This window comes from Gobio gobio, assembly GCF_949357685.1.
Source record: "Gobio gobio genome assembly, chromosome: 25".
NCBI classification, from domain to species: domain Eukaryota; kingdom Metazoa; phylum Chordata; class Actinopteri; order Cypriniformes; family Gobionidae; genus Gobio; species Gobio gobio.
The window spans coordinates 31,890,456-31,912,917 of NC_137121.1; the positions used below are offsets into that span (position 1 = coordinate 31,890,456).

Below are 22,462 nucleotides of genomic sequence, written 5' to 3' on the forward strand. Positions count from 1 at the left end.
TGCATCTGCCTCCTCACAGTCATCCTCCGATTCCTGGTCATCGTAATCCTCTTCCTCCTCTTCAGGGGGATTGCAGTCCTCTGGTTCAGAGTCCTCAGGCTCAGAATCTTCCAGGGTTTCTTCATTTTCGCTGGAATCCAGCACATAGTCCAGAGTCTCAAGAAGAGTGTACCTCTTTGCCATGCTGCCAGCACAGAATGATCCACGTGCAGGACACCAAAGGCACCCTTTTATACCTTTTGCGTGGGAACAATTTATTTTGTTTTAAAAACACAGATGCAGCTCTTGAATCTCAACATAAACTTTCTCAGAGAGGAAAAGGTCAGTTGTCTTTCATCTCTGTTTGATCTCTCTCTTGCTCTCTCTGAATGTGTGTGCATGCATTAGGCCTCACACACACACACACGCTCTGCATGTATGGCTGATTACATTTGCCTAATTTGATGAAAATGCTCTCTGTGGCAATCATACAACCCTCTCTCTCGCTATACAAATTCTATACACATACGTGTGTGTGTGTGAGAGAAAGAGAGCGAGAGAGAGAGAGAGAGAGATCATGTGTGCGTGTGTCTCTCTGTGCGTGTGTCTCTCTGTGCGTGTGTGTGCATGTGCGTGTGTGTAAGTGAGAGAGAGATCATGTGTGCGTGTGTCTCTGTGTGCATCTGTCTCTGTGTGTGTGTGTGTGTGTGTGAGTGAGAGAGAGATCATGTGTGCGTGTGTCTCTGTGTGCATCTGTCTGTGTGTGTGTGTGTGTGTGTGTGTGAGAGAGGGAGAAAGCAAGCATGTGTGCGTGTCTCTCTCTGTGTGTGTGTGCGTGCGCACATTAGGTCTCACCCCTTTATGTCTTTTTTTTCTGCATTTGTGGCTGATTTTATTTGCCAAATACTATACAAATGCTTTCTGTGGCAGTCAGACCTGTGTGTGTATGTGTATGTGACCATGTGTTTTCTACATTGCATTTGTGCTCAAGTACCAGACCTTCATGTGGGGAAAATCTAGAATATATATATATATATATATATATTGATAGATTAATATAATTGTGAATTGAAAGCTAGACCCCCCTAATCTTTATTATGTTTATTTTCGTTCTGTTATTAATAATTGCTGGTTAATTATTCAGTACATGCATGTACATTTGTATTATACTTACAGCTATGTGATGGGTGTCCAATGGGTGGCGGTAGTCAGGTGCGGAACCCCAGGGTAGACCTAAAAGAAAAGAGAAGAACAAGAGTTAGTGAGTTGTTAACGCAAGGTTTTACGAGACGATGAGTATATAGTATGGTATTGTACTGTGTGGTCCAGGAGACCAGGTGGAAAGGGAGCAAGGCTAGAAGCATTGGAGCAGGGTTTAAACTGTTTTATAATGGTGTGGACAGGAATAAAAATTGAGTAGGAGTGATCCTGAAGGAGGAGTTTGTGAAGAATGTTCTGGAGGTAAAGAGAGGTTGATGAGTCTGAAACTGGAAGTTGAAGGTGTGATGTTGAATGTTGTTAGTGCCTATGCTCCACAAGTAGGTTGTAAGCAAGAGGAGAAAGACATATTATGGAGCGAGTTAGAGCAAGTGAAGCAGACTGTTCCCAGAAGTGAGAGAGTGGTGATGGGGCAGATTTCAATGGACATGTTGGTGAAGGGAATAGGGAATAGAAGGCAATATACAATACAAGAGCCTACACAGCGACAAGAAATAAAAATGAATGCAAAAAACCTGCCTACCTTACCAGAGCATGTGAGCGATTCCACTCATGAAAACGATGTGCGCTCAAATCCCGCTCCGACACGAAATGTCTCTGTAGGCCTACTGTAGCCTATACTTGTTGTAGCCATTAAAATTCGTATTTAGTTTCATATGTTTAAATATTATAATGTTTGCACATTGCGATATATCCACTGGCCTGCCCTCATGGTTTAAGATGCAAATATTGTAAATATTGTACATGGCATTTTTCTTTATGGTCACGCAAAATGATGGACAGACAATGATTCACATTTCGAGCGCATCATTTCCCGTGATAACAAAATTAAGTAGGCTAAATTATTGAAAAAATTTCTATATAAATTTGAACAGTTATATACATGTAAATATACATGTAAGTGACTCACGTTTTTTTTCTTTCTTTTTCGTACTTAGGGAAAAATGTGAGAATTTAATGTTAAGAGCCTGAAAATAACTGAAATACTGAATGTCTAATCATGTTATGATTCAAATTTGAGGATGATACTCTCAAAAATGTAGCTTCTGTAAGCTATATGTCAAGAAAAGTCTAGGCGTCCTTTCAAAAAGGCCATTTATTTCAGAACATTTGTAATTGTAAAGAGCAGTTTTTCACTCAAATAAATCTGCAATAAATGGCTCGTGTAAATAAGAGGCAGTATTAACTTATTTCCGCTCATTTCTATGTGGAATAAAAAATGACGTCCTTTATTTTAGATAAACTACTTTATTAATTATTTATATAGATAAAATACAAGGCAGAAAACTATTTTAACTATAATGTGCGTCTATATCTTCCTATTTTTAAACCGATTTAAATAATAAAATATTAATTAGGATATTATTTTCCTATTATTAAATTAAATATGCATTTTTTTCGTATTATACCAAGCATATGATATTTTATTGACCACGTGAGCAGTGCGTTCCCAGGTGTGCGGCATCACAAAACCCCGCTCCTCCACCGTGAATAAATCACCATCCGAATGCAAGAGTTTTATCACTGAGGTGGCATGCAAATTTATTTTCATGGATGTCCACATGAGAAACAATTACCGTCCGAATAGGACTATAGAGTCTGGTATCCGGTGTCATGGAGACGATGAGCATGAGTAATAATCACCAATACTGCTTAGTGCTAACATAAACTGCGCAAGATAATGCCTTTTGATTGGTTACTACGTCCATCAATCAAACCTTTGTTGGCTGGCAAGCAGGGCCTGAAATTAACTTTTTTGACCACCAGCCTGCCAAAATGACTTTTTACCAGCCACTTTTTTTTCTCCTCGATATTAAGCCTGTTCACGTGCTTGTCCGGATTTTTGTGTGTGTTGTAAATATAATTTATTCTGAAGAAATATTCTCAAAAGTGTTCAATCAGCTTTGACATATGTAAATCTGCATATCTTTGAAATGTTTACCTTTTATAAAGGGCATTTTTTCCCCTTAATCTTATTAAATATCTTTCAGTTTATATTCTTAAAGGGGGGGTGAAATGCTGTTTCATGCATACTGATCTTTTTGCACTGTTAAAGACTTGGATTCCCATGCTAAACATGGACACAGTTTCAAAAGCTAAGGTGGACGTTTGATGGGAGTATTTCTTTGCCAAAATTAGTACTTCCTGTTAGTCATAAGTTTCGGAAAGTTTTTTTCGATCATGGGTCCGCTTGACGTCAACAGGGCGGAATTTCCTTGTATGGGCCGTACGGACAATTCTACCGGAAGAGCGCGCGCGCGCGAGAGAGAGAGAGCGCGTGAAAGCAATAGGCTACGCCCATCAAAGCGCTGGCTCGTAGCCAAATAACCTCGCGTTAAGGCAAAAGTGGATGGAATTTGCTTTTCCGGATTTTCAAATCGCCTAATACTGAAGGATGGAGCGGTCCCAACGATAAAGGTCCCAACGTTGGAACCGCAGGCAGTGAGTAAGACTGCTTCAAATGTCTATTTTTGCCTATGCCCATCAAGTAGCCCAAACATGACCACGTATTGATCAATGGAGCATGCGATGTATAGTATGTACATTTGTTTAGCTGGCCACTATATGTGTATGTTTGTGTATTGTAAAAGCACTCCAAACAACAATACACAAAGAATGGGGAAATATGTTGAACTAAATAAGCGCGCTTCTTCATTCAAATGCGCTACTATTCCATGTCTTTCTATGTAAACACTAGCCTGACGCGCAAAACCAGTCCGCTTACTACAAATCATATCTACACAAACCACGCGTAAACACACACACACACACACACACACACACACACACACACACACACACACACACACGATATAATTAAAGTATAAATGTGTAAATAACACAAGCCGCTAAGCATATTATATAGTTTGTGTAACTTATACCACATAGTCGACGTCCTGCTCTAGTCGTTTTTGCTGCTGCTCCTGTTCAACTTCAGCCTCTGGGTCTGATTCCGGATCATAGATGTATGGCTGTATCTGATTAAAAGCCATTTTTTATGTTGAATAAAGTTTTTCCCCGCTTTTAGGGATGACGCAGCTTTCAGACGCACTCAACACAGTAACAGCGGCGCGCGCTCGTCATTCTTTAGCTCCGCCCACACGATACGCCCCCAGCCGCACGGCTTTTTTCGGAAAGACTCGGAACAGCGCATCTTCCTTTTATAATTATAATAAAAATAAAGACTTTTCTGAGATATGCAGGATGCAATGCTACTCTATAGGTACTCAAGATTGACATGAGACTGACTGAAACTGAGTGTTTCCCCCCCCCTTTAAATTTGATCTATAAATTAAATTAGAATAATAAGACACTGTAGGGTTGTTACCAATCAAATTAAATAATTTAATTCCAACTGCATTAAACAAATTTATGAGATTGTTTTAAATATTTTTGAATATACAAATAAGAAAAGTTGGAAAGAATGTTTAAACATGGAAGTTAACCACCAGTAGGTGGCATCAGGTGACCGTCTTAATGAGTGAGTCATTGAGTCGATTCATTCAAACGGCTGATTCATTCAAAAATGAGGGAGTCGTTTATGAATAGGTAATTGAATGTTTGATACAAACGATTCATTCAAAACGCTGAATCATTCAGTCATTCAATCATTGATTTCTCCTCAAGAGGCATCAGCAACATTTTTACCGTCAGTTTATTATACATTAGACTATATATTATTATCCACTATCGATCGCCACTTACGATAAATTAATGCAGAATCATTCATGCATTTTGTTGATTCTGTAGTTTTTTGTTATTGATGTTTTAATCTGTCTATAAAATTCTCTTTCATTTGCCCCTTCAAAAATCCACTTGTCCCACAAACATTGTTATTTAACTTGTAAGAATACACATTTAAGTGCTGTCAAGTTATTAACGAAATCAAAATAAGTAATAATAACTCTTATAATATACATTTTTTAAAATATTTGTATTCATTGATGTCCCGTGTCACAGACAGTCATACTGACTGCTGCTAATGTGAGTCCAGATATAGACCTACCCCAGCTCGTTCATGAACACATCACACCCGCGCGGCTGTGTTCATGGTTGATTTTGTCACGTTCAGGAACGGTTAAACGTAACTAAATTAATATTCTTACTGGTAAAGTTACCGCGTACCGGACATTTTTTCACCGCTTCCCAACTCCCAACATGCACACACATCAGTGCAACTGTCATTGTACTGTAGCCTACGTCAGTGTTGCATTATTATCTCGTCCATTCTCACCAACAGTTTAACCCTCTGGGGTTCTTCATTTATGGGTCACACTCAGGGCCTTCGGGTCAAAAATGACCCGGAGGGCGGGATTAAGATTAAAAAAAAAAAGATATGAGTAAAATCAATGAAATTTATTTTTGTTCAATATTTTTTCTTTTCTTTTTTGGTGTTTTGAGATAATTTTATGATTAATAATTAATATTTATCCAATAATTATGACCCATTTTTTCCCATTGAATATAATTAAAAAATTATATATATTATTTTTTTTATTAAAGCTGTATTTCATTTTAGAGTCAAGCCTAGGCCTCATGAAAGCAATTTTTTTAATGAGATCGGTGCCATCCGGTGGACACATTGAGCATTTTTATCACGCAATAGCACCGTTTTACCACTATAGTGGATCTTGCGTTTTATAAAAAAATTTTTAAATCGTAGCTTCATTGGAATGGTCCGAAACTAGGTGACTTTAATTTGTACTTGGTATATGAACACCCCAAATAATTGGGGACAGGATTTGAAAAGTCTAAGTGGTCGTAAAAAAAATAGTCACATTCAGGACTTTCGGGTCAAAAATGACCCCCATAGGAAATGAAGTAGGAGACGAAATGATGCAAGATCATTGCGGATTCTAACTAGCAAATGTGACAACTTCAGCAAAACATTTATGAACATGTATAGATAATCTTATTCTGAACTATAGTCGAACCTGAATCATCGGTTTCAATCCTCTTGAAGGTCTTGAGAGAAGCCTTTCCAGGCACTTTCCAGGCTCAGGTCTTCTCACTAAAAATCAAACCAAACAAAAACATCACCAAACAGTTATATAGCATAATGGCAACCATATCTCTCAGGAACCATTCTGTTCAGATGGTTGTGTAGTCACAGAGTAGCGCTGTTCACTCACACCAGGCATTAACATTTATCTTGGGTGACGCACAAGTGAACTCGATGTACAGGTGTTAACACCCAAGACACATTGAGATTCGATTGTCCCAATATGGTCTAGGCCAGGGGTCTCCAAACCCGGTCCTGGAGGGCCGCTGTCCTGCTGAGTTTAGCTCCAACCCCAAATAAACACACCTGAACCAGCTAATCAGTGTCTTACAAGGCCCTAGTTAGACACCTATTAGCTGGTTCAGGTGTGTTTAATTGGGGTTGGTGCTAAACTCTGCAGGACAGCGGCCCTCCAGGACCGGGTTTGGAGACCCCTGGCCTAGACCACATTCTTTTATTCATCACTCAGAAGAACAGTGTCATCAGACTTAGTTTGCCATCTCATGAGAGGAGCTTGCTTAACTTGACACTGCAGGGGTCTGGGCCAATTCTATTGAAAAAGGATTTAAAAATAATATTTACAAAATTCAGTAATGCAATACAATTTAAATTAGTAAAAATAATTGTGATTATGCTTAATGTTGATTATGCTGAGAGCTGTCAATAAAGCATGGGTGTCAAATTGTCAAATGATTTATATTCACACCCTTCGTTTTTAGGATCAATTAAATGACTGTTAAAGTTTAATAGCCACAAAACGTTGTTCACATGGAGGCCTGAAACCGTTTAAATATTTATTTAATCTGATAATTAAATACATTTATATAATTTAAATGAGTAATGTTAGTATGGCATCTCAAAATGAACTTGGTGAACTACATTATATTTTAAGACATGTTTAGAATTTATTTTACAGTTTATTAATAGTATTTATAATTAGAACAGAAAATACAGATTTATATTATTAAAACACAGAGAGATAAATATTTTGGACATTTTTTTATCCCAAAATAACATGCAGTATGAATTGATAAAGACTGATTTCAAGCTAAAGTACCTGTATGCTCTGCCAGTACGTAACGTTACACAAATACTTGTCAACTGAATTGGAAGACAAACGGATTTACAGATTAGCTTTAACTCACTTTCACAATGAACTGAATTAAAAAACTGGTAACGTTACCTTAACATTAGCGTGTTTGTGTCTTGGCGCAGATATTACGACATGACAGACACGATATTCAGAGCTAAAAACAAGCAACGTACATTTTATGTAATTCACACTTAAACATAGGCTATGGCGAATAAAAAGCTTTTAAACGCTTCCCACCTCAGTCTGCAAAAAGCACTGCGTGCTACAAGACGCAAGCAAGCACACTGTTAATAATGCGCATGCGTCACACAAAGCACGGAATTCTTAAAGGTCCCATGGCGTGGATTTTTAGTATTATTTCATGTTTCCTGAGGTGTACTTATATTGTTAGTATGATTTTTACATCATAAAATAATTTAGAAATAAAAGGCATTTTTCTATTCTGATATTAGCCCTTCAGAGAATGAAAAGCAAACATTTTACAATCATATTGTAAATACAATTTTTAGGCTTTAGTGCTCAATTTATGTTGTTGTAATTATGCCTCTAAAAAATTGATTCTGCACTGATTTGATGATCTCATGTTTATTGCTATTTAAAATATTGTAGATGAGAATCTCTAAAGTTATTGAATATATTTTGAGACAAAGGTCTTGTTAATGACTTTAATGAAGCAACAGTTTTTCAATAACGGAAGATTATGTAAAAGTAATACGGTATTTGGGGTAAAAGGCACCATATTTAACATGATAATAAACAGCTGGCTGACTTTTCCATCTGTTGACATGACATGGTTAGATTCAGATGGGAAATATCATATATCAAGTAGGGTGTCCACCTTAGAGATAATCACCATATTTATAATCAAACCATCATATTTAAAAAAATATGATAATAATCATCATATAATACAAATATTTGTATTTGTTAGTACTGTAAAGCTTTATTAAATTATTATGTGATCTCATTCAATTCTTTCAGAATCTTTACTTTTAAAAAAAATTCAGTATTTTTTAAATATATTTTTATATTAACATATTTTAATATTTATTGAACAATAATGAATTATTGTATTTATCAAAATAAACATAGTACCATATAGTACAAACTTTTTTAACAAGTATTAAGTTAGACATAATTCATTTAGTTAGACATATTTTCTTAGGGTGTGCCGTTAGCCCCATTGTACCCTACTATGATACAACTCATTTAGAATATGTATAGTAATATTGCTCATTTTTAATTGTGTATACTATTATGGTCTTAATAAAATATCATAAATATGAAGTATGTTATAGATACTAGTATTAGACAATTGAGTATAATGGGAAATATACTTTATAGGAGTTAAAGTGTGACAAACTGTCTGCTAAATATTCTATATGATGATTTACCCGCTGGTTGGCTGGAGCTTTCAATCCGTACAAAGTTGAAGGGGCTGACGGACGGTATATCAATTTCAGTATCAATTCATAGCCTACTGTACATATAAGGAAATAAGGGTGTGTACGTTATTAACATTTTAAAATTTCACATTTATAGAAATCTAGTTTTTGATCATATCTAAATATTTATTAAAATGCAAAACTGCAATACTTTTTGGAGCAACCAGACTAGATACATGTATATTGATTAAAGAGCCATAAAGGCACCAGTGGGTAATGGCATTACAAATGGAAATTATTATTTTTCGAGCCACAAAATGACTCTAATTTGCCTCTTTGAATAAGAATTCTCTAATTTAACCTTAATTTATATACTAATTGTAATATAAATAAGAAAAATATTAGAAGAAAATTATTTTAAGTGGTCATTAATGGACCATAATTATTGCACAAGTAGTATTTAGTACCAAAATATTTTAAAAAAATCAGATGACCCCTCCCCCTTTAAGAATACTATCTTAACAATATAAAAACACTCCCAAAAGAGCTGTTCAATAATTCAGAATTAATGTAAATTAGAGGGAGCTGATTTATCTGAAGGATTTGTGAGTCTGGACAACTATTAGAGTCTTTGATTATCAACACAATGAAGACACAGTGTAATCAAATTAATGAAATTTATTACCAATATATATGCAAGAGTATATACTTCAATTATTAATAATGCTATGAATATGCACTTCTAAAGGATAGTAAACTAATAACCAAAAATAAAAGTAATGAATGAAAGCGATAAATGATGTGAACACAGAATGGATAAATGCAATGCTGTTGAACAGAATGTAGCAATGAAAAATAATTGTATGGGAATGCTTCTTATGGAAACCACCTAATGGTTCTAGCAAATGGTAATAAATAAATGCTTATTTATCATTAAACAAGTTACCTGGGGTCAGCTTGTTACAAATAATAGGTTAAGGTAATAGGTAAGCAGGTTAGAAAAACATATGCTGCATGTATAAACTGATGCCAAGGTCTCTAGAAATTGGTTTGGTAAGTTTATATTTACGTTCCACACAGTTGGGTGATCGTACTGGCAGTAGAGACGTCTTCCACTGGCTATGCAGGTAGCGTGCAGTGGGAAGAGTGCAGAGTTGCGATCCAGTAGTCGTTGCCACGCTGGGCTGAAGGATGCGGAACTGATTGCGCAAAAAAGGGTCCTTAAAAAAAGTGGACCAGGCAGCTGAGTCAGTCGAATCTTCCGTTGCAGGCGGAAGTTGAAATCCGGCGCCTTTCTGATCCTGGAGTGTGATTGGCCACTGGTGTAGCCCTGAGGTTGCCCACCCTAGTGTGGAACTCATTTGCATAGCATAAAGTGGCATGTCAAAACAATGTCTTTAATGTTTTACCCATGCATTATTTCTTTACCAAACCTCGTTTAAAACATAAAAGGCATTGTATGGAACAGATAGAGACCAAACATGATGAGAAACGGTTAAGTCATCGCCGACGCATTTGTTTATCTGTTAATGGATCTGTCCCGTGGACTGTTGTGTTTACAGTCAATAACCATTGACATAAACTGTGATTTGTTTATGTTCATTCACCAAGGGTCCAATCACTGTGTGGCATATCTTCTTCCACACCGGTAGTTATGAAGGGGCCTTGCCATATACTGGTCTCTGGAATGCCATCCTAACTGATGTTCACCACAAATGCATGCGTCCGGAAACAGAAAAGATTAGTTAATCTCTCGAGTCTTCGGGTTCGAGCCGTTAGTTCCGTCATCATGTCTGATCTGAGCCGTGACAACCTCATATGTAATACATGCGTCCAGAAACAGAAATTATTAGTTCATCTCTCAAGTCTTCGGGTCCGAGTCTCGTTCTTTTTTCACATGACCGCTTCCCGGTTCAGTGTCTCGCAACATATACAACATTACAGTCGTATTATTGACTGCATGTTGTAATATATTTATTATTATAAAATCATCAGATGCAATAAACATTTGTTACGCCCATCCATTCTGACCAACCCAATCTGTCCAGGCTTCATAGGAAAATCAATTATTATACTAGCTAAAAAACTGAACTAAACAAACAAAAAAACTATGCACTTGTTTGTAAGGAAGGTTGTGAATTAACTAATTTCTATATCCAACACGGCTGTCACGTTACGAGACAAAAGACTCGGACCCGAAGACTTGAGAGTCAAGTCAAGTCAACTTTATTTATATAGCGCTTTTAACAATGCAGATTGTTTCAAAGCAGCTTTACAGTGTTAAACAGGAAAATAATGCAGGATAATTTTATTCAGCCGTCTAGCCATTCTGGAGAAAAAATGTCATCAGTTCATTTCAATTATCATACAGTGACAGTGTGGTCTTTAGATCAGTAATTAGAGCAGTAATTTAGTTTATATGGTTCATTTAGTTTAATAATTCGATTTATTTCGATATTTAGTTGAAAAATTTAGTGAGATGAACTAATCATTTCTGTTTCTGCATTCAGCCTATGGGGGCTTGAACGAACAACTCGAATGAGAAGACTCGAGAGATGAACTAATCTTTACCGTGACCCTTTATCGTTGGGACCGCTCCATCTTTCAGCATTAGACGATCTGCAAATCCGGAGTTGAACTGGGCCTTGTTTATAAATAATCATTGCCGAAAACACTTGCACAACTCCTTTGCTGCTCCGGAAAAACAAACTCCATCCACTGTCCCCTTAACACTGGGCTCTTTGGGAAGCTGAACAGGGTTGTCTTGCCCTGAAAACCAAAAACAAAGAAACTTGTGAGAAACCAGAAGGAGTATTTTTGATACAGAAATACTCCATCAAACGTCCAACTTATTTTTTGAAACTTTGTCCATGTTTAACATGGGAATCCAAGTCTTTAACAGTGTAAAAAGCTCAGAATGCATGAAATAGCATTATAGTCCCAAAACACACTATATTACATATATATAAACTTTATATTAATACATTAATAACATAGCACATAATACATATTAAGATGGCGGTGTACATTCTCTTAATTGCACAAAAATACAGCAAGTTTCTTAAAGGGTTAGTTCACCCAAAAATGAAAATTCTGTCATTAATTACTTACCCTCATGTCGTTCGACACCCGTCAGACCTCCGTTGATCTTCGGAACACAAATGAAGATATTTTAGTTGAAATCTGATGGCTCTGAAAGGCCTCCATTGGCACAATGCACGGTTCACTCTCAAGACCCTTAAAAGGCACTGAAGACGTCGTTACAAAGTCCATCTCACTACAGTGGTTCTAAAATAACTTTATGAATCGGCGAGAATAGTTTTTGTGCGCAAAAAAACCCCTAAATAACGACTTATATAGTGATGACGATTTCAAAACACGGCCTCATGAAGCTTCGAAGCGTTATGAATCAGTGAGTCGAATCATGATTCGGATCACGTGTCAAACCGCCAAACTGCTGAAATTTGGCACATTTTCAAAATCTGAAAATTTCAGATTTCAACTAAAATATCTTCATTTGTGTTCCGAAGATCAACGGAGGTTGACCCTTTAAACTTTAATGTACTTCTAAAAAAATGAAGAGCAAAGAATGTGCATCAAGCAAGCATTTTGCTTTTGTTTTTAATTACTTTATGAAGCCACTTTAAACTTTGTCATTACATATTGTTACTAGGCTTGTTCAGGTGAAACACACGGTTACATCACTTGAGAACAGACTACAATTAAAAACTGAACGTGTCTGCGTGAGCCGAACGAGAGTCGCAGCACAAATGCAGCAGGAGTAAGATCTCATTCATCACGAGAGTGATGAGCTGAATGACAAGACCGCAGAAGATGTGGATTCAAAGCAAAATGTAAAAGTACCTGTTTAAGTGAGTTTGTCATTGTGCTGTTTGTTGTTGTGAATAATAGGCTAATGTACCCACTATTTAAGCAACCTGCTCCCAAATTGGTGCTAATTCAATCGAAAGTAAAATGCGCACAGTCATTCACGATGCATGTCCACTGGGGAGTTTTCAGTTAATTTCATTGAAAACACTCACTTTGCTCCACACAGTTATGAATGCAGAGCGGCCGTGCACATTTTACTTTCGGTTTAGATTTTAGAATTAGAGATTTAAAAGCCCCCGCCGGAGATACCGGTATTGTCACACGTCGATTAACCGGTTGGAAAATTTCCTCACGTCACATCCCTAATTGTTACACTAACGTTACCGGTCAAAAGTTTTGGGACACATTACTATTAGTATTGTTTTTGAAATAGTCTCTTCTGCTCATTAAAGCTACACTGTGTAACTTTTTTAGTCTATTCTTAGCTAAAAACACTTAGTTCTTTCAAAAATATATGTGCTCATTAATGTATATTTACTTCTTTCAAGTAATAAAGTATTCTCGTAAGTTTATAATATGCCATTGAAAATACATAAGGTAATGGGATCTAACGGTGGTCGCCATGTTGCCCCTCCATCTTGAAAGTACATTAGCCAAAGAGGGACATACCCGTAAATTCAAGCTTCGCCTTTCGCGTTTTAACCGGTTTTAACACTGTGCGCGTCAACTTGTTCAGACTTGTCTGGTGCATGCGCAGAGAGTTTTCATCTCAGCAGCTCCAGTAACAGAGTTATACGGAGTTTTCCTGGCTTGTTTATTCCTCAAAAGTCTGTTTTTCCTTGTGTGGTATTTCTGTGCGTTAATAACTCCGTAAGTAATAATAGTTATTGTCATTGTGGATGTGTTTCAGAGTGTGTCATCATGTAATTCAGTTGATGTTACCTCAGAAGTATTTTTGTGTCAACATACAATAGCGTAATGCTCACCTATTTGAATAGTCATTCAGTATTAACAATGTTTATTCGTTTATAGAAAATATTTGCTTGTAATGTATGTTGATGGAAATATGTATCAGGTCTGATCGGCATATTAACACTTGTTATACAGAGCTAAACCTGCGCACACACTTTTGTAATCCGACACCGCTTGTTAGCAGCGGCAGCTCCGCTCCTTTTAATGCAGCTGCATTTAGCGCCTATATATGGTACAATAAGCTCTGGTTTACGGTTACATTATACAAATGTAACTTATAAGTATAGTTATACAGTTCTTAACTGTGTATATTCTGTCATGTCATTATCATGTATATTTACCATCCTAATTTGTTCTCTCACAGAAACCACATTTATGTACATATCCATGCAAACCTGTTTATGCCTTGCAATTGGATGACTGAATAAACATTACTATCATCAAAGTTCACTCTGGATTAGCTGCAGTTCTTTCTAGCCGAATAATTAGGCCAGTTGAGTTCCAACCATCCCACTGCGCACAGAATATCCCACAGGCACCGAGTCGAATGTGGACGAGGTCGAACTGGAAGCCATATTAATCTTGGACTAAATCGGCCACCGTAGGAGTTAAAACGAAATCGGAATTGAACAGAACAGAAACTAAAATTCACTGGATGGTCATATACAAGTTCACCACTAGATGGGGGAAAATATCACACAGTGTAGCTTTAAGTCTGTATTTATTTGATAAAAAAGAGTCACATTGTGAAATATTATTACAATTTAATTATCACAATAATGTTTTTCTATGTTTATATACTTTAAAATGTAGGCTACTTTATTCCTGCGATCAAATCTGAATTTTCAGCATCATTACTCCTGTCACATGATCCTTCAGAAATCCTTTTAAAATGCTGCTTTATTATCAATGTTGGAAATAGTTGTGCTCCTTAAAGGGTAACTAAACCCTTTTAGCTTATTTTCCTGATTAACCAAAGCTCATTAGTCGACCATTAACCATTAATATTAGAATGCTATTATATTAAGATTGTTCTGCTTAGAATAACAGAACATGAGGATACACAGTCACATCAGACACCTGCTGTTCTGTGAAAAACAGAATAAAAGGAACAATATAAAGAAATAAAATAAATAGGACTACATTAAATATATTTCACTGAAATAACATTAACAAAAGAAAAACCTGTGATGCTCGTTTTTGTAATACTCTAACGCATTGCATGTTTTCTTTATATCTTTATTTTATTATATCTAACTGAACGCACACACAGGAACCTCACACAAACAACATAACAGTTCTAGCAATGTTAACTTGACATTTCAGCCATTCATCCTCAAAATAAAATGCAGTCAACCAAACATAAAAGTTACACTACTCAAATTAAATGGTCCGCTGTAAAAATCAGCGTGCCCACTGCCCAGCACCCAAAACAAATACATTTTTAAAAAGCCAACACTCAAAAAAAAAAAAAAAGGTTCCAAAAATGGTTCTTCATAGGGAAACCTTCTAATCATGGGGGGGGGGGGGGACCTTTTTTAGTGCTATATAGCACCTCTGAAGAACCGCTGAAGAACCACTGAAGCACCAACATTGCTGCTATATAGCACTAAAAAAGGTTCCCCTACAGGGCCGTGCAGAGAGTTCTTCATGGGCAGGGGCTCAAATGTAAAAAAGGGGCAAAAAAAAAAAAAGATATATATATATATATAGCACTAAAAAAGGTTTCCGTATGATTACGAGCCAAGAACCATTTTTGGTGCCATATTAATTAATGTATATATTATTCCAGGTACATTAATCATACAAGGATGGACTATTCTAGAATATCATGCACTTTCCCAACTAATCCTAAACTAACTTTTCTTCATGGAATAATAAAACAAGTTATTTTGTTCTTTGTGCTCCTCTTTGTTCTTTTTCTCTAGCTTCTTGTCTCATGTCTTCAATAATGATTTAAGGCTCAGTCCATTAATCTTACAACATTGTATAACACACCTCTGCATGACAAACTTAACACTCAACACAAATGAGAAAACATCAAGAACTTTAATAAAGCATAAGAAAAGCATTTGATCATAGCAAGCCTATACATTTACCCGCTCATAGACCCTGCCCTTGAAGAAATCAGGACAGAAGTGGTCAAAAGTAAAGTGGAAAAAAGAGACATTAAAACACCAGGTGTCTCCATCTACTTGTGATCCAATCGCCAAAACACATCTTAATACCAGGTGTAAACATGCCCTTAGATTAAATCAAAACTCCACATTTTCGACATTTCTAATGACATTTCTTTGCTAGGACCGTTGCCAAAGCAGCTCCATAAGAACCTTAAGTAAATATGCAGGATGAACAAAGCCATGACAATCAGAGTCCCGGGGGGCCCCACCCGTTAAAGACATCTGAATGCTAATAAGAGTTTGACAATCGTAACAGAACATGAAGTTACCATTAGGCAAAACAGCGTCAAGAGCAGACCTAGAGCTGAACAGGTACAAAATGTGCATAGCCCAAAGCCCAAACACGCTGATACCATCATAAATACAAAAGGAAAAAAACAAGTGAAACTAAGCTGAAACCATAGAAACATGATTAGTAACTATAGACACTAATAGACACAAGAAAAGTGAACTGAAACAAAAGAACAGAAAATATATCCAAGAGAAACAAAACAAAACAAAAATACAGGAGGAATGTGACAAAGGCAAAGGAGATGGTCAGGAGTAGATGTACACAATAAGAAAATATAAAGCCAGAAAAAATAGAGAGGTGAAGAAAGCAAATAAAATGAGTGAGAATGGGAGAATCACTTGTGATGAAGAGTCCAGGGTGGAGTCTTGTAGAAGTCTATGATACAGGCCACATTTAAAGGTCACGTGAATAGCCTCACCCAAAAAAAGACAACAAAAACATTTGAGCGGAACATCAGATTCAGCTGCAATGTTAATATAGCTCTAATTTCACACAGATGCATATTATCTGGTGCCATTTGAAATGGAAGAGCCTCAGATCTGCATGACTTTTCAGGTGTACCTGTAATGCCTGGTTCAGACTACACAATTTTTTTTGTCTGTTACGATAGTCACTGTGTCAGATTACGCGATTTTGACTCCTAAAATCTTGTCGTGTCCTGGATAAGAAACATGTCAGACTACACGTTGCTTCGCGACCAATCATCGCTTGTTGTCTTTAACGACGCGGGTGATGTCATCGAGAAGGCGAAACTAGCGACTGACTTCCGGAAACAAACAAGAGCGTAAACAATGTCTGAAGCGGCGTGTTTTGTACTGGCTGTCTTGTGTTTAGAAAAGCGCAAAAAAAGAAAGAAAACCCGACCATGGACACATTCCTGGCTTGCTCAAAGAGGGCAGTATGGGTTGTCAATCCTCCAAGGAGAACTTGAGGTAAAATATCGTTCTTTTTATATTAAATATTTTGTTATTAGCCAGTAGTGAAAGCTCTCTCTCACTCACACACACACACACACACACACACACACACACACACACACACACACACACACACACACACACACACACACACACACACACACACACACACACACACACACACACACACACACACACACACACACACACACACACACACACACACACACACACACACACACACACACACACACACACACACACACACACACACACACACACAGTAACTCACTTGCTCTCTCACACACACCCTCACTCACTCACTAACAAAATCTCTATCTCTCTCTCACACACACAATTTTCTCTATAGCGAAGAAGAATATAATGAATGATTTGCTAGCTTAAAAGTTACAGCTAATTCCAGTACTCACCGGGTTGCTGAAGGGCTTCCGCTATCGTACGGCAGCTTTTTTTTTTGTAATCTGTCGTGGTTGTCCCTCGATGAAACATCGCACAGGCAAGAGTACTGGTGCCACATCTCCACGAACCTTTCCTCAATTTCATAACTCCACCTAGCCGCACCATCATCTCTCTTGCGTTTCGCCATGTTTGAAAGCTGTGTACGAAAAGCGTCTGTGCTCCGATTGGTCAGCGTCACCCATATGACGGAACCCGTCGTGGGGACCTCAAAAAAAAAAAATCAACATGCTAGTCTTTCTGCTGTGACGTTGTGAACTATCGCAGACGCGGATTCGGTTGTCGTATACTATGACACACTATACGAGATGAAACGATAAATTCTTGCGTCCCGACGTCCATTGTCGTTTACGAATCCCTACGACACCATACGTCAAACAGATCGTGCCAAATTCGGGCTAAAATCGTGTAGTCATGAACCAGGCATAAGTGTGATGGCAAAAGACAAATCAGTTGATTTTTTAAATTGCTCCTTTAAAAGTTGTCACACTGATAAACACTGCATTTCTTTCCAGAATGAGTTTTCTAATGCCGTTTCAGGTCTCTTTGATATGGGAATATCTTCTCACACTGAAGACATGGGAACTTCTCTCTGGTGTGATCCCAATTTGATGACCTCTATAACAGGTCTCATGTGAATCCTCATGTGGCCCTTAAGGTTATCTTTATATCTGAAACTTTTTCCACACTGTTCACACATGAATGGCTTCTCTCCAGTGTGAATTCTCATGTGACAATTAAGGGTTAATTTACGTCTGAAACCCTTTCCACACTGATCACATGTAAATGGCTTTTCTCCAGTGTGAATATTCATGTGTTCCCTAAGGCTTTGTTCCCATCTGAAGCCATTCCCACACAGAGTGCAGGTGTAAGTCGTCTTTCTGTTGTGAACTCTCATGTGGACTTTAAGGTTTCCTTTATGTCTGAAACTCTTTCCACACTGAGGGCAGGTGAAAGGACTCACTCCAGTGTGAATTCTCATGTGGACTTCAAGGTTTCCTTTTTGAGTGAAACCCCTGCCACACTGTTGGCAGGCGAAAAGGCTTTCTCCAGTGTGAAATCTCATGTGCCTGTTGAGGCTTTCTTTTCGGTTGAAATTCTTTCCACACTGTTGGCAGGTGTAAGGCTTCTCTCCAGTGTGAATTCTCATGTGGACTATAAGGCTTCCTGTTTGAGTGAAATTCTTTCCACACTGTTGGCAGGGGAAATTACTTTTTGTTTCTATCTTTTGGGCTCTTTTTTGTGAGGAAGTCTGTGTCGATCTTTCTTTAGTCATGAAATCATGATGTTTATCATAATGGTCTTTCTCTTCTTCCCTTTCAACAAGGTCATGACTTGCCTCTTTCAGTGCCATCAGATCTAGGGGAAAAAAACAGACATAAAACAAGTTAGATATTTAAAGCATCAAAACCAACAACATGTATGTTATATACATTATCTATGGATCAGGGGTGGGCAGCTTCGGTCTTGGAGGGCCACTGTCTAGCAATGTTAAGTTTCATCCCTAATCAAAGTCTGTAATTTTCAAGCAGTCCTGAAGAGTCATTGGAAATGCTCCCGACCACCAGGGTGCTCTCGGAGTGCAGTAAAGTTAGTTTTCCTTGCCATTGTTCTATAGATTCGCCAGTCTTACAAATATATAAACACTACGATCAGTTTTAAGTGTGCAATTGTATATCGACATGAAATATAAATTCAAAATCGCCAACGTGCATTAAAGCTGCATATTAATACTCGAAAATGCTTTGACACGCTACCACGGCGGATGAAGCCTAAGGGACCAAATGGTTGAAACTTATAATTTGTATTAATTAAAATTACTTTTAACATTTAAAAACAGACATGTTAAAATTCCACAGCTTGATTGTATTGGTAAAACGGACAACACAACATTGGAATTTGAAAAATTTGAATTAAAAAAGTAATTTTAATTAATTAACCAACCTGTTTGTTCCTCAGTTTCTTCAAGTTTCACTCTGAATGTTTCTTCAATCTTCACGTCTTCACTCTCCTCTTCAATAAACGCCATCACTGTTTGTTCCTCAGTTTCTTCAAGTTTCACATTGAATGTTTCTTCAATCCTAATGTCTTCACTCTCCTCTTTAATAAACGCCATCACTGTTTGTTCCTCAGTTTCTTCAAGTTTCACATTGAATGTTTCTTCAATCCTAATGTCTTCACTCTCCTCTTTAATAAACGCCATCACTGTTTGGTCCTCAGTTTCTTCAAGTTTCACTCTGAATGTTTCATCAATCCTAATGTCTTCACTCTTTTCTTTAATGAACTCCATCTTTATAATAGTGTCACGTGGATCTCAGTTGCTTCTCTAGGAGTTTTTCCAGTGTGTTGTCCTGTTTAAGATGAGAATAATTAACAGAAAAACACATCAAACTAAATCTCTAAATGTCTCAATCAGCTCTAGTTCAGTAGTTCAGTCACTGGTGAGAGAGTCAGAGAGAGTTAATGGACTTAAATCATCTGATTAGACTAAAAGAAAGACTAAAAGACTGCGGCTTTCCGTCGGAAGTTAGTTATTTTAGTCTATAACATTTTTTAAATATGGATATTTTTCTTACACAAACGCTCCCCTCCGCTTCAGAAGACATTTATTAACCCCCCAGAGCCGTGTGGAGCAGTTATATGATGGATAGATGCACTGTTTTAATTGCATTTACACTAACAGTTAAGATACTTGCGATTGCATTTTCATTAAATGTCCTGTAAGGAATGTAGCCAAATTCAATGTGGAATTGAAAATGCAATCTGAGCCAATCAGTTCCCCGCCCCGCCCTGTCAATCATTGGAAACATGGCAGCGGCAGCCCAGCTATTAAGAGTGAGGCATTTACATGTAGTGGAGCAAGAACAGAGAAATATCAATGATCCTGAAGATTATGCGCATCTGTCAGTGATAGAACAAGTACATTATCACAACCATATATATTTATGGTTAGGTGTCGCAGAGAGCGGTGCTTTACAACAGGTTTTTTTTTTCTCTCTCTTTTTACCATTCTGATTGTTGTAAAAAAGGGGTCATGAATTGAGAAATCAACTTTCCCTTGAGCCTTTGAAATATAAAAGGTCATGGTAATATACGAATATCCTGTAAGTTTCAGAGCCGAAAACGTCCTTGTTAGTCAAGGAAAAGCTTTTATTGTCACTAGGCCCAACAAACGATGGATCTGTAAATGTGCGTTCCCGTGACGTCAGAGAGCAGTGAAACACTGCCTCAAGACGAAAGCCTGATTCTGTAGCCCCGCTCACCGACTCATGCCTGACATGGATAAATAACATAGGCCTACGTGGAGCTAAACCGGATCGAACTTCCAAGCAATAAACATGGCATTGAAGATTACAAAATATTGTGCAGTGCCTGGTTGTGGAAGAACACAGTCACTGCATAAAGACTTGAACATGTATTGGCCAGGGGCTCGCAAAACCCGATGTCTTGGGACTGTGTTTTCAAACCGGGCTAACAAAATGTATCACGGCCTGCCCAATGGGCATTTCTATAACATTCTAATAACATTCCTTTCTTTATGTGCATTGTCCACTCTCTTGACACTCTCTTGTAAGAAAAATACAATCGAATAGAATGCAGAAGCACAGCCTCAAGCCTATGAACAACCTGGTAAGCACGACCTGGAGAAGACACGTGCTGTGTGCAGATCATGTCACGCACAAATAAAATGTGCATGGGGTAATACCACTAAGAAACCACGTCAGCCGTTTTCATCGTGAGCTGTTAAAGCCTGTCAGTGCCAAGGTGGACCCAGCTCAGCCAAAAATGGATCAAATTATATCAACGTTAGAGTTCTTAAAGGGCCTGTTTACACCTGGTCATGCGTTTTTACAGATCAGATATCTATCTGATTTATCAAAACAATTTAATGTACATTTGGTCACATAAAATGTATCACTGCAAAACGGACATAAATTAAATCTATAATTCCCGCACTATATGCAGATTTAATGGAGTTAACGTCACCGAAAAACAACAGATATGAGCTGCATTTATCAGCTAATTTCAAAATCAAAGACTGCAATAGGAGAGAGCGCAGCAACAGCACTGGTAAGATCATTCGGTTTCTTTACTTTTAATAAATATGACTATGTTGAGCACCTGCGACTTGCTTTCGGTTTTATTTGCGGTGGTTTATGTGCGCTGGCTTGATGAAGAGATCCGCAGCTGCTTGTCTGCTGCGATGCGTGCTTCAGTAGCGCTGTCATATCTGGCTATAACATGTCATATAGGCCAGCCCATAACACTCTCACACATTTATATTTTTATAATTGTTGGGAGAACTGGGAGTAAAATGTTTCAACAACCAGATGCATTTAGACTTTAGCTTTCACTAATGCGGCCCAGACCACCTCCTGAAGTGGCTTTTAGTACATTGTGTACGTGTTTTCTTTGAGCAGGTAAAATTAAAGGTTCAGTTCATATAACTGACTGACAAAATTGTATACATGAGGATGCAGTGCATTGTCAATGCATTTGCGATGCATCGTGATATCGAACCGAACCGCGAGACCAGTGTAGGTTCACACCCTTAACGAGCATGCAGCGGTACGTTGTCAATTCGTAAGTCATGAAATAAAAGTACCATTAAATCACGTAACTGGTTTGATGTGTGTTAGCTGGGAAGACATGCAGGTATGATGTTCATTCTGATCATCAGGAGCAGTTTATATGATTCATTAACAGTTCATGATGTATTGTGTATTCCATGGTAACTGTTGTTTTCATAAATGCCACTTTATTTTCACTTTATGTTATTTTGTGTGGTGTGAGTGTGGTGGCTACTTTATTGTATTAACAAACACTGCTATATAATAGCTTTAACGTATAGGCTTTATTCATCAGTATTAGTCATTGACACAAAATGTGTTTGTTAAGTAAGCTAAAGTGTAGGGGTGTAGCGATATTCAAAACTAACCGAAAAACCGCGATCCTCTCATGTCGAACCGAACGTGCCCCAGCCCAGCTCTCACTTCACCTTATGCCACACAATAATTTTTTTCTTCCTTGATATTTGATTAAGTAATTAGTACACTTTTAAACTAAATGTTATTATAATAATATTATTTTACTAAATATACACTAACTGCATGTC

At 37.5% G+C, this 22,462-nt stretch overlaps 2 protein-coding genes across 3 annotated transcripts in view; both read right to left on the reverse strand.

The window, feature by feature from the left end:
• Positions 1-7,558, reverse strand: part of LOC307121910 (piggyBac transposable element-derived protein 4-like) — a 9,289-nt gene extending 1,731 nt beyond the window's left edge. Inside the window, exons 1-5 of one of the 2 annotated variants that reach the window (XM_079809695.1) lie at positions 7,383-7,558; positions 7,257-7,300; positions 6,132-6,208; positions 1,154-1,212; positions 1-236 (exon numbers count right to left, since the gene is read on the reverse strand). The exon at positions 1-236 is cut by the window's left edge and continues 1,086 nt beyond it. In XM_079809695.1, the coding sequence (XP_079665821.1) occupies positions 1-183 (183 nt within the window). In that variant the 5' untranslated portion in view covers positions 184-236; positions 1,154-1,212; positions 6,132-6,208; positions 7,257-7,300; positions 7,383-7,558. The remainder of the gene's footprint in view (positions 237-1,153; positions 1,213-6,131; positions 6,209-7,256; positions 7,301-7,382) is intronic. The other variant, XM_079809696.1, reaches the window with a different exon arrangement.
• A 7,959-nt stretch (positions 7,559-15,517) lies between these two features.
• LOC307121913 (uncharacterized protein) lies at positions 15,518-19,680 on the reverse strand. The gene is made up of 2 exons (XM_079809702.1): positions 19,291-19,680; positions 15,518-18,705 (listed from the first exon to the last, which is right to left on the reverse strand). Exons 1-2 carry the CDS (start codon positions 19,634-19,636, stop codon positions 17,912-17,914), a joined length of 1,140 nt encoding a protein of 379 aa, XP_079665828.1. The 5' UTR covers positions 19,637-19,680; the 3' UTR covers positions 15,518-17,911.
• Between the last annotated feature and the right edge of the window lie 2,782 nt (positions 19,681-22,462).